The 13,725-nt window shown below is 36.7% G+C and overlaps 1 protein-coding gene across 1 annotated transcript in view; it reads left to right on the top strand.

Annotated features, from left to right (window-relative positions):
• The first annotated feature begins 1,630 nt into the window (after window positions 1-1,630).
• Asic5 (acid sensing (proton gated) ion channel family member 5) overlaps window positions 1,631-13,725 on the top strand; it is a 28,620-nt gene continuing 16,525 nt past the window's right edge. The window contains 4 exon segments of the mRNA XM_013029833.1: window positions 1,631-1,670; window positions 5,901-6,207; window positions 10,836-11,073; window positions 13,545-13,670. Coding sequence (XP_012885287.1) covers window positions 1,631-1,670; window positions 5,901-6,207; window positions 10,836-11,073; window positions 13,545-13,670 — 711 coding nt within the window.

Below are 13,725 nucleotides of genomic sequence, written 5' to 3'. Positions count from 1 at the left end.
ATATTAAGTGAAGTAAGCCAGGCCCAAAGAAACATAGGTCCCATGGTTTCCCTTATTTGCAATAACTAGTATATGTCTGAGTCAAGCAGAAAAGTTCAGAAAAGTTGATGTTAGGGGAATGAACCCCAAGATAAGTATTCAAATGTATTTTTGTTTTTTTTTCCTTTCATGCAATTGTTTCTAACATATTTATAAAATGGTTTCTTTGTTGCTTTGCATGTCCCTCCCCCACATCATAACCCATGCTTTCACTGTATTTGATGTTGGTATAATTTGTGGAGGGGAAGGGGAAAAACAAATCGTTTAAATAGGGACACAGGTGGACCCATTGCAACAATGAGATGTACTTTATGTGCAAAAATGAACTTTACAACTTTGGTGGGGTGGGGGGAAGATTAGGTGCGGGGAGGGGGGGAGTATGGGAAGGAATGGGAAGGGGAAAACAAAGAGGAGGCAACAATGCTTGATAAGAAATGTACTTTTTATTTTGCCCATGTAATTGTAACTCCTCTGTACGGTATTCTCACAATAAAAAAAAAGGTTCCAGCACAACTGTTTATCACAGCATTATTTACCATAGCTAAGATATGGAACCAATCCAGATGCCTCTCAGTATATGAATGGATCAAGAAAGTGTGATACATACATACATATATATATATATATATATATATATATATATGATGGAATTCTATTTCTCCATCAGAAAGAATGACACTGCCCCATTTGTTAGGAACAGAAAGACTTGGAAAAAATTATATTAAGTGAAGTAAACCCGACTCAAAGAAACATAGGTCCCGTGGTTTCGCAATAAATAGTATATGCATAGGACAAGCAGAAAAGCTCAAAAGCTATGTACATATCACCATATAAGATGGATCTAAATGAAAGGAACCCCAAGATAGGGACACAAGAGGTTTTATCTTTGTTGCTGTTGATATATATATATATATATATATATATATATATATATGTAATGTACTATGTGATTTTTTGTTTGTTTCTTGTGTGTGTTCTTCCCCATGGTATAACCCCTGTTTTCACTGTATTTGATTCTGGTGCCTTGCATCTTGTGTATGCATTTTTCTAGTTTGGGGAGGGGAAGGGAAATAATAAAATACTGAAATAAGGATACAGGCTGGCCCATTGTAACAATGAGATGTACAAGACACTATGTTGAAAACAAACCTTACAACTTCAAGATGGGGGGAAGTTGGGGAGATGGGGAGGGAAGGGAGGGTAGGGGAAAACCAAAGGAGGAGGTAACAATGCTCAATAGGAAATGTCCTCATTACCTTACTCATGTAACTGCAACCCCTCTACAGTATCTTTACATATATATATATATATATATATATATATATATATATATATGGTTTCCTAATGACACTTTCTGTTTTTCACTCTAAGGTAGCTTCACATTAGCCCACAAATGCCCATAGCTGCTTCTGTCAATATTTTTGGTCTGCAGATTATGTACTTTATGAGGTTAAACATAGCAACACAAATATTTAAATTGCACCCACACTTTATGACCTCGACTGCCATATTTTATATAAAGGCCACAAAATGAATATTGTTATGGATGAAAACTGAGTATCGCTGAGGACGCCTGCTCATTGTAGTCAGGATGGAGCCGAGCGAGAAATCCAAAGTGTGTTCTGAGAAATGTATGGAGGGAGGTAAGCCATCGGAACCGTGAGTGCACTCACCCCAGACAGGGGCAAAGGGAAAAGTTTTTATTTCATTGTAATAGATGCAATTTTCAGTATCACGTTCAAGTGAAAAATATATTATTCATTATTTTGGGAGAGTCATCTGTTTATAGAACTCAGAAATAGTTGAAAAATATCACTGTATTAGAATTGGTTTATGTTGTTTCATTTCTTTTGGTTTCCATCTGTTGTATTGTGTGTGATTTTTAAAACACAATATAACTTGTTCAGGGTTCCTGGAAATGTTACTACTATGCGCAACACCTGGTGCTGAGCCTTTTCCTGTAATTCCTAGGGTATGATGAAGTCAGTTCTATTCTTTCTGGGTGGCAAAAGTCACCATGCTTCTTCACTATTCATCGGAAATGCTGTTTAAAAAGACCTTGTTAAGTCTCTAGAAAATAGCTCAGAATTCCTGGGGAAGGCAGAAGAAATCGTCAGGGAGTATATCTTCATGAGTGAGCTGGTTTCTGAAGGCAAACTTGCAACTTGTGTGTTTAGGGCAATGCTTCCCACCTGTTATACTCTGCTGGCTTGCCACGGACCAGGGGCTTTGACTCGTTTCAGAGGACAGGCTTAAGTTGTCAAAAAACTAAGTTGGCTTTATGTCAGGGTGAATTCACCTTCACTTCAATAGTTCAGTCATACAGAACATGTCCTGGGCAAACTACTTCGCTAATTAATAAGAACAGCAACATACTGCTTTCATTTCTCTGGGGCTTGGCCAGATAAGTTATATATGTTACTTGACATTAATTAATACTGGATAGTACTAGCACTTAGAAAAAAAGTTTAAGAGCTTTATTGTGAGCACATTAAAAGGTCATTTTTTTATTTTAATTTTATCTTTGAGATGTTGTACAAAGGAAATTGCCATTCAATGAATTAGTATATAATGCACTGAACCGTGATCAATGTCCCCCCCTTGATCATTCTCCTTTCCTCCCAAACTACTTTTTCCCTCAATATGCATTGGATTTTGTAATTCCGTTTTCCTCTCTCTCTCCATTTGTTTCCCCCCTCCCCTTGATCCCAGCCATGTGATCCCCCTCCTCCACCCATACACTTTGGACTACCCAACTCCTGGTGTTGATTTTGTTAGATGGTGAGTTAACCTTTCTAAATAATCATATCATTTGAGGTCTCCCTTGAATCTACCATATTTTGAGTAATACCTTTGTATAAACTTGTATATCACCCTGAAGTGTATATCAATATAATAATTCTAGCTTCTACGTATGAAAGAATACATATATGCATCTTAGTCTCTCTGGGATTCATTTCCCTCACTGAACATTCCTCTCCCTCTTCTCATCCTGCTGTTTCTTTGCAAATAATGCAATATCATTAGCTTTACTTTTTATTTATTTTTGTGCCAGTATCAGGGCTTGAACACAGGGCCTCTTGTCACACATCCCCTTCTACAATTTTTTTTTTCTGTTTAATACAGATAAGAGTCTCTCCAGTTTGCCTTCCAGGGCTAGCTTCAACTATGATTTTAGCAAGCTGGGACTATAGGTGTTAGCCATGGGTGCTTGGTGAAGTCTTAAATGAGAATTTGGAAATGTTTCCATAGAGCCAAACTATTTTTCTTATTTGCTACATTACTTCTAATTTAGTAGAATACTATAAATATGCAATTCTCTTCGGTATTTATTGTGGCCAGGTTCCATGGGCTGAACCAGCTATGTGAATTGTGTTATTCAATACATTAAAATACAAGGCAGCTTCTATTGCTCTACTTGGCAGAGGAGGTGGAAAGAAGAGGAAGAGCCTTGGCTGATGCTGCATAGAATACAAGAGGTGGGGGCTGTACCAGGATTAGGTGTTCCCATTCTAAGCCCACCTCTCATGCCTTTCCCTCTGCAACAGGATACCTCCCATTTCCCACTGACAGATGAAGTCAACATGAACTAGGAGAAAATTCCAAACATGTCCTATAATATCAAAAGCATCTTAGTGTAATCCTCATGGATTGGCTTTCTGTGATACAGTATCAACCAATATTATTTGATTATTGAAAGCCACAAAAGATAAATTCACCTACAAAGTTAAAACTTAGATCACTTAACTAATAATGACACTTAAACTTTTTTTAATGCTATTTGGGTTTGAACTCAGAGAACCCTACGTACTTGAGACATACCTTCAACCCTGATTTTTTCTCATTATTTTAAAGATGAAGTCTAAAAATCTTTTCTTCATTGGTTGGCCTCAAATTATATTCCTCCATATCATAGCCTCATGAGTAGATGTGTATTACTGGAGCCAGACTTCTACTAATGTCATTTTAACTTTAAGTATTCTGAGCAAATAATTCATAGATAAATAAAATAATCAAGTACAAAAGAATACAAAACAATAAATTACACCTAACATAAACTGTAACACCAAAGAGGAAAGATGAATTGAAGACCTGACTTCTCAGAGCCTCACTTGTGAGTCTCAGAAGAATAACCCAAAACAGATGCTGATGCTTCACACCTGTAATCCCAGCTACTCAGGAGTATGAGATCTGAGAATAACCGCTTCAAGCCACCTGGTGCTGCAGACACATTTGTAAAAATCTTTTCTCCAATTAACCAGCAAAAAGCCAGAGGTGAAGTTATGGTTGAAGTGGTAGAGCACCAGCCACAAGAGAGCATGAGGCCTGGAGTTCTAACCCAGTACTGATTTTTAAAAAATGACCAAAGAAAAGAAAATCCTGATTTTGTTCATGGAAGATAAAGAATTTTAATTCTTTCAGGAGAAGAAATAATTTAAACATTAGTGCTTATTTTTTGTTTTAGATTATAATTATTGAAAATAAGCCATTCAAGGAAAGGTAAATTTGAAGCTGGAAATCATAATAAATGCATGATGCCATTGAATGTTTGTATTCACATTAGGCATATTCTGAATAGCTTTTATACAATCCCAGTAGATGCATTTAACTAACACTCCTACTTATTGATTACTCAATAAATCATCCAATGCAAGGTCAGTTTCTACCCTTGATACACACAGAAAGAATATCAACTGTCTAATTATAGGTAAGTTGTGATTTTTTATAGGGAGCATTAGACTTCTTTTTTTATTTTTTTATTGTGAGAATACTGTACAGAGGAGTTACAATTACATGGACAAGATAACAAGTACATTTCTTATCAAGCATTGTTGCCTCTTCTGTGTTTCCCCTTCCCATTCCTTCCCATACTCCCCCTTCCCCCCACCTAATCCTCCCCCCACCCCCCACCAAAGTTGTAAAGTTACTTTTTCAACATAAGGATTTGTACATCTCATTGTTGCAATGGGTCCACATGTATCCCTAGTTAAACGATTTGCTTTTTCCCTTCCCCTCCACAAATTATACCAACATCAAATGCAGTGAAAGCATGGGTTATACCATGGGGGAGGGACATACAAAGCAACAAAGCAATCATCTTATAAATATGTTAGAAACAATTGCATGAAAGGAAAAAAAACAAAACAACATTTGAATACTTACCTTAGGGTTCATTCCCCTAACATCAACTTATCTGACCTTTTCTGCTTGATTCAGACATATACTAGTTATTGCAAATAAGGGAAACCATGGGACCTATGTTTCTTTGGGCCTGGCTTACTTCACTTAATATAATTTTTTCCAAGTCTTTCCATTTCCTAACAAATGAGGCAATGTCATTCTTTCTGATGGAGGCGTAGAATTCCATTGTGTATCTATACCACATTTTCTTGATCCATTCATCTACTGAGGGGCATCTGGGTTGGTTCCAGATCTTAGCTATGGTAAATAAGGCTGCAATAAACATAGAGGTGCTGGTAGCTTTAGTGTGGTCTTGTTTGTAAACATTTGGGTAAATGCCTAAAAGTGGGATTGCTGGGTCATAGGGTATCTCTATGTGGAGTCTTTTGAGGAACCGCCATACTGCTTTCCAAAGTGGTTGAAGAAGTTTACACTCCCACCAACAATGTAGTAAGGTTCCCTTCTGTCCACATCTCCTCCAGCGTCTGTTGTTTAATTAGAGTTCTTGATTATAGCCATTCTAACTGGGGTGAGGTGGTATCTCAATGTTGCTTTGATTTGCATTTCTTTTATGGCTAGAGAGGTTGATCATTTCTTCATGTGTCTATTGGCCATCCTCATTAGACTTCTTTAACTCATGATTTTTCTTTCTTTTAACTCTTTTATGGACAAAACCTTAGGACTCTTAGCAAAGATAAAACTTTACCTTTCCAAGAAACCACTGCCATCTCCCACTGACCGGAAGAAGTTTGACCACGACTTTGCCACCTCCACTTCCTTTCATGGGGTACACAACATTGCTCAGAACCAGAACAAAGTTCGCAAAGTCATCTGGTTGGCGGTGGTGCTGGGCTCTGTTTCACTTCTAGTATGGCAGATCTACAGCCGCTTAGTCAACTACTTCACATGGCCAACCACGACCTCAATAGAGGTGCAGTATGTGGAAAAGATCGAGTTCCCAGCTGTGACATTTTGTAACTTGAACAGGTAAAAAATTACTTTATAAATCATGATTACATCTATGGATTTGCTAGCATAACTTTAGGTAGATGATTGGCATAGCGTTTTCTTACTTGGTATTTAATATATGTGAAACATTGATGCTTTTAATTGTACTTAAAAGTATAGGAAAGGAAATAGAATTATTAGCTTTTTCCTCTCACTTATTTTCCTTATTTTTTTCTTGATTTCAAAATTCTCTCTTAGGTAAATCTCAGATTGTATGTTTAAATGGATGTGAAAGTGTGGTTTCCTATATTTTGTGTTTGGCACTTAGCCAAAACAAAAAACAAAAAAAAGAGAGGAACATAGCCAACAAAACACAATATACTAATTGAGTCATAAAAGAATGTTGTGGCTTATTCTTGTAATCTTGGCTACTCAGGAGGCTGAGATCTGAGGATAGAGATTTGAAGCCACCCCAGACAGAAAAGTCCCTGAGACTCTTATCTCCAATTAACAACTAAAAAATCAGACATTTAACTATGGTGCAAGTAGCAGAGCGCCAGCCTTAAGCAAACAAAAACAAAAACAAAACAAAACTAAGTGATAATACCCAGGTCCTAGTTCAAGCTCCACCCAGTACAGAAACAAATCTAAAAGAAGGAAAGGAAGGAAGGAAGGAAGGAAGGAAGGAAGGAAGGAAGGAAGGAAGGGAGGGAGGGAGGGATGAAGGGAGGGAGGGATGAAGGGAGGGAGGGATGAAGGGAGGGAGGGAGGGAAGAATAAAGAACAAAAGAAAGAAGGAAAGCTGGGCCAGGAAGGGGTCTGAGAATACAGGGAAGAAAGTCGCAGTCTTTGTATGGGTATCATGGAAACCTGAGTATGAAACTTGACTTAGAGGATCATCAGAGGAGATAAGGAATATGTAGCACTTGTGCAAAATCCACATCAATATGGCATGATCCAGTAAACGTGTTGTATTTAACCTAGTAGATGAAGGAGTAACTCCATGGTGTGGTCACCTGGACAGGTACACAGGGACCTGAGCTGAGAAAAAACTATATATAATTTAGTGACACTTCTTGAGTCCTTGATGACAACTCACTCCAAGAGTTTACTGGCAGTTTACTGCCTGTGCATCAAGTCTGAAATGAGACTCCCTCAGAGCTACACAGGCCCTGCCCCGTAATAATTTAGTGATTGTCTATGGCAAAGCTGGAAAGATCACAGAGCTGATTTTCACACACATGGAAGGGAACTTCTTCAATCAGTTATTTGCATGAAGGGATCACTTCATTTTCAGAGCTTTGATTTACACACACACACATGTACCCATACTATATACTGCCTTATACATATAACATACTTCATTTTATATTATATACATTCATCATTAATGTCCTTCATATGTGTACATATTTTATCTACTAAATACATCATATGTATGTATATTATCTATGTTATGTATTAATATATTTTAAATATTATTATTATAGACATATATTTTGTTATATATGCATATATATATATATATATATGGCTGGAATAGCTCAAATGGTAATGCCCCTGCATGCCAAGCCCTGAGTTCAAATCCAGTACCATCAAATAAAAAGAAGTAATATCACCCACTTTACATATTTGTCATTACATCTGATCAAGTAATATCTACTTCCATTTTCTTTTATTCTGAGAAACTTCTAAAACAGTTTCTTAAGCTATTACTAAGAAACTGCACATAATATAGGAGGTTTTTATGGCTGATGGTATTTCATGAACTGAAGCTCTCTATGAGGGCCTTGGATAGCAAAGATATGTCACCCACCTTTGCCAGAGAAAAACTATTCTGTATGCCATGCCTCCCACTCTGTGACATGGCATGCATTCTACCAAAAGCAAAGGTTGGTGGCTGGTGCCCTTAGCTGAAAGAAAACAAAGACATGACTTCCAGAAGGACACATAAAGACCCTCCCACCCCAATTTTGTCACCAAGGAATAAAATGTAACTGGTGAAGATACTTTTTAAAAAACAATTCCTTAAAATATATGGAAATTATCCTAAGAGACTATAGAATATTAGCAAGTGTTTATTCAGAACTTCTATTCAGTGTCAGTAACAACAGTGAAAGTCTACAGAGTTTGAACTATGTAGCTTTTCCTCTGTCTTGTTTTGTGCCTCAGTATGACAAAAGGCTAGAAAAAGCTCCAGCAAAGTGCCCCAGTGTTCTCTGCAGGTTTCCAGGTCATTTCTATTATTCAGCTCTATGTTGCAAAGGGTAAATTCTAGGAGTGTACAGGTTAGAAGTTGGCAATACTCTGCCTCCATCCTACTTGTAGGATGGGAGATATACTCCAGATTTGGTACTCTGAGAATATTATATCAATCTTACCCTAGTTTGCTCACTAAGTAGAGATTTCACCTTGGGAAACCCAAGGTTTCAGTAGCAACTATATTGCAAGATTTTTCTGAGAACAAGAGTCAGGCTATAATGATAGCTATATCCCTGAGCTGACTTTGACCTAAAATCCTCAGATTTTAGTTTCCTGAGTAGCTACCATTATAGGCATGAGGCATCAGGGCCCACTAAGTAGAATTTTTTTGGGGGGGGGTCTGGACGTGGGGCCTGAACTCTGGGCCTGGGCGCTGTCCCTCAGCTCTTCAGCTCAAGGCTAGCATTCTACCACTTGAGCCACAGCGACACTTCCGGCTTTTTTCTTTGTGCTTATGTGGTGCTGCGGAATCAAACCCAGGGCCTCTGGCATGCAAGGCAAGCGCTCTACCACTGAGCCACCTTCCCAGCCCCTAAGTAGAATTTTTCTACAAAGTTTTACAGCTATGGAAAGAAGATAGAAACATAAAAATAGAAATAAGATACAACAAACTACTAAATGCATCTGTTTCATAAAGCCATTGAAGCTGTGAATTATACTGAGAATCCTATTTATTTTATATGTTAAATGAAAAATATGCACATACAAATGATTTCTTTTTATTGCCTTTAAAAGTAATTACTTGAGAAAAATGTTTCCACAGAACTTACTAATAGTAATAGTTTTGAATTTGAATTAAAGTTATTGCTTGAATTGGTAGAGATATCTGTTTCATTAGGATTTTAGCTACATATTCATATTACATTTCAGTAAGTAATAAATTATTTTTAAAAATAAAAACCAATTACATTTTCTTTTCCATTTGTCTTTATCTCCAAGGAGAGCAATAATTAATGAAACAAAACAAACAAAAGAGATCCTTATATGGCTGGAGTTGTGTCATCAAGAGCCTGACTAACTAGAAAGCATAAGACCCTGAGTTCATCCCAGTAATGAAAACTACCACCACAACAAATAACCCAAAATGATGTTTCCAGGATTACATGAGAAAACCTTCAGGCCTAGAAATCACAGCAACCTAACTTTCTTGCAATATTTAGTTCTAGAGAAAAGAGAAGCTTGAGATTGTGACAGGCTCATGTGAAAACCCTGACACTATATTTGAGTGCTTCTTCTGTTTCATTGTACTGAATCCATTTTTATTTTTATTTTTTAATTTTTTTAATTGTGAAAATACTGTACAGAGGGGTTACAATTTCAAGGGCAAGATAATGAGTACATTTCTTATCAAGCATTGTTACCTCCTCCTTTGTTTCCCCTTCCCATCTTCCCCCTACCCCAAAGTTGTGAAGTTCGTTTTTTGACATACTGATTTGTACATCTCATTGTTGCAATGGGTCCACCTGTATCCCTTCACAAACTATACCAACATCAAATACAGTGAAAGCAGAGGTTATACCGTGGGGAAAGGACATACAAAGCAACAAAGAAATCATCTTATAAATATGTTAGAAACAATTGCATGAAAGAAAAAACATTTGAATACTTACCTTGGAGTTCATTTAATTGATATAAAATACCCACTTGCTATTTCTCAGGAGCCAGGCCTCATGTGTTTGGTCTATTGCTCTGGATCAGGCTTCATGATTCTTCTTTTGGGGGTGGAGGAGGAATAGTACTCATATTCATCTCCCCAGCACCCTCCTTTATTCTCCTCTCCCCCAAATGGTCTCTTTAGAGTCATGTCTCTTTTTGTTTGTTTGTTTGTACTTATATATCTAGTTTCTGTATATGAGAGAAAGCATGTCTTTCTGAGTCTGGTTCATTTCAGTTAGTATACTTCCTCCACTTGCATCTATATCCGTATGATGATGGCGAGGCTGGGAACATAGTTCCTCTGAGCAGATGCAGAACAGTTATGGCAGTGGCAGTTATAAAGATGGACCCAGGGAATCTGGATCCTTCCTGCAGGTTCTCAAGTACCCACTCCCACTTCTTCCTTAGGAAGAAAGGAAGGAGGACTTGGGTTTGAATTTTCCAACAAGATTCATCGAGAGCGAGTGTGGGAGTCCTTTGAAGTAAATGGAACAGAATGTACAAATACAACACAAATTGCCTGAATATCTTTTTATTATTCTTGAGAGGTTATACAAAGGGTTTTCAGTCCAGCATATCCACCTGAAGTACAATGCATCTTGATCAATGTCACCCCTTTCATCCTATCTTGTGAATGAGGGAGTGTAGAAGATAAGAAGATGCTGATACTGAATCAAGATGTTTGGTCTCTGTCTGTAGCTAATTAAAGGTTATATTCTTCTGACCGCTGCTTTTATTCCTTCTAATAGATTCCAAACAGATGCTGTAGCCAAATTTGGCATCATTTTTTTCTTATGGGACATAGTCTCCAAAGTTCTTCACCTTCAGGAAACCAGAGTCAATTTCACTAACTCTGATGAGGCTATTGATTTTGCTGTCAGTCACCAAAACTTCAGCATCACAGAGTTTGTCAAGAACAATGGTTTTTATCTCAATAATAGCACTTTGTTGGATTGTGACTTTTTTGGAATGCCATGTAGCCCAAAGGTAATAATTCTGAAGTGTCTCCAAATATTATCAAGATAATAAGCTTCCTTTTGTTTCATGATGAGAAAAAGTTCACTTCCTTGGGTAATTTACCTGAATTTACTCAACTATTACATTTGATAAGCTATTTTAGTTACTTTTTGCTTTATAGAATCAGGAGACCCAAAATAATGTGAACCAACTTGCTCTTTTCAAGAAGTTAGATAAGGAAAGACAGAGAGCAGATATTCTGATAGCCTTTCTTGTAGCACAGTTCTTCCAAAAGAAAAGCAATTCCAAAAAAAGAGAAAATATTTTAATCTTCTTGATTCTTTATTATCACATTTTACTTTTATTGTGAACCCTATAACATTTCAGTTATGATTAAGCAGCAATTATTGTTTTTGTACTGCATTATTTTATGAGAGGATGTAGAAGAAGATAACTACCCCAGCATAAAACTTAGAATTATATGTATGCACCACCTGTAAAATTCTGGAGGTGTTCTTTTTACTCCCGGGGCTTAAACTCTGGGCCTGGGTGCTGTTTCTGAGCTCCTTTGGCTCAAGGCTAGCATTCTACCTATAGTTCCTCATCTGGCTTTTTTTCTGTGATTAATTGGAGATAAGAGTCTCACAGACTTTTCTTCCTACATTGGCTTTGAACCATGATCCTCAGATCTCACCCTCCTGAATAGCTAGGATTATAGGCATGAGCCACCAGCACCTGGCTGTTTTGTTGTTGTTAATATATATTCAGTACCATAGTTTGAAACTAAGATCCTTACACTTGTTCAGCAAGTGTTTCCCTGCTGAGCTATGAGTACAACAAATTTTTGTAGTAGCCATTATTGAACTAAAGTCTCACTTTCTGTCTCAGCCTTGGAGCAGAAACTCACCTGCTTTACACTTCCCATTGTAACTTTTTCCATTAAGACAGAACTCTGTAGACTTTTTCTGCTCAGGCTGCCTCAGAATTATGATCTTCCCAATCTTCACTTTTCCAAATAGCTAATATTACAGGTGTCAACCACCAGAGCTCAGCAAAAATGTATGACTTAATTACTTGCATAATTTATTTTCATTGAGGATAAAGTGATAACACCAGGAATCTATTAATGAATCACATATAAGCAATTTGGGTCCCATATTTCTTATGTCACAAATGTAGTACTCTGTGTTGCAAATTAAACTTTGCAAACTCATGGTTCTAGAGTATAATTCCATATTACTTTGTCAGCTATAAGAGGCACAATGCTAGACAGAATAAAAATACGGATGGACAATTAATAGAAGTGAAAATAATTGACAGAGATGGTTTAAACTCACCACTGGGAATTTTTGGCTGAGAAAGACTTTTGCATTTGTGTTTTACAGAAACTCAGCATTAGTAAGCCAGAAGTAAAAGGACTGAATTGATTTAATTAACTAAGAAGGAATAGCTTTAAATTGCCATACTATAAGAGACCAAGACCAGTGTTTATAGATGACTTTTGTTTTTTCCTCATAAATTATTGCTGCCTTTTTTGTATTGACTTGCTACACGCATAGCCAATATAATAGCTAAGGCAACCCCAAACTTTCATTATCATAGGATAGAAGTCCAATATCCATATAAAAATCCATGAAAGTCTCTGGCTTGGCAGGTTGCATCAATTGCTGAACTAGTCACAGACATAAAAGAGTGAGATACACTGATTAGTCTTGTCCTTGTCACATGCACACCACCACTATTGCAGGAAGAGGCTGGAGGATGTCAAGGGGCAGAGCAGTGTGATTTCTCCACAGTGAACAAATAGGTGGAAAATGGGTGGTTCTTAAAATAAATAATATTGAATAGAATTACTGCAAAAAAGCATATATTCCCACGGATCCTTACTGAAACCTAGAAAAAGTTATTTTTAAATGTTAATTTTATTTCATTTTCTTTTTTTCTTTCTTTATTTTTTTATTGTGAGAATACTGTACAGAGGAGTTACAATTACATGGGCAAGACAACATGTACATTTCTTATCAAGCTCATTTTATTTTTTATTGTAAAGGTGATGTACAAAGGGGTTGCAGTTATATATGTCATGTATTGAATACATCTCTTTTTTGAACAGTATTACTTCTTCCCTCATTTTCTCCCAGTTTTTTCCCTCCTGACTTCATAACTCCCACCCCCCCAGTTGTAGAGTTCATTTTCAACATAGTGTCTGGTGAATATCATTGCTTAGTTTTCATTGTAAACATTATAAGCACACTTCATTATACATGAAAAATTATCATGACAAAAATCATGTGAATTGATACAAATTGCATCCTTAAAAATGAAAGCTATTATTATTATGTATATGCATATAAGTCCATAGATCCTAAGGTTTTCTTTTTTGGATATGTCTATTTTTCCTTTAAATACCTGTCATTTTTAGAAAAAAAGTCAAAGCAATATAAACTCTAGAATTGATTAAAATGCTCAACTAACTATGTTTTGCTTATTTTCCTATTGAGGATTTTAAACATGTCTTCACCGAATATGGAAATTGTTTTACTTTTAATCATGGTGAAAATATCCAAGGAAAGAATAAAGTGAGTGTCTCTGGAAGAGGATTAAACTTGCTCTTCAATGTTAAGCAGGTATTGAACTTTCTTCAACCTAGACAGGGTTCACATTGAATACGAAAGGTACATG

The sequence above is a fragment of the Dipodomys ordii genome, unplaced genomic scaffold, assembly GCF_000151885.1.
Source record: "Dipodomys ordii isolate 6190 unplaced genomic scaffold, Dord_2.0 Scaffold123, whole genome shotgun sequence".
Classification (NCBI taxonomy): Eukaryota; Metazoa; Chordata; class Mammalia; order Rodentia; family Heteromyidae; genus Dipodomys; species Dipodomys ordii.
The sequence above is the reverse complement of the archived record's forward strand: the minus strand, read 5'-3'. Positions and strand labels throughout refer to the sequence as shown.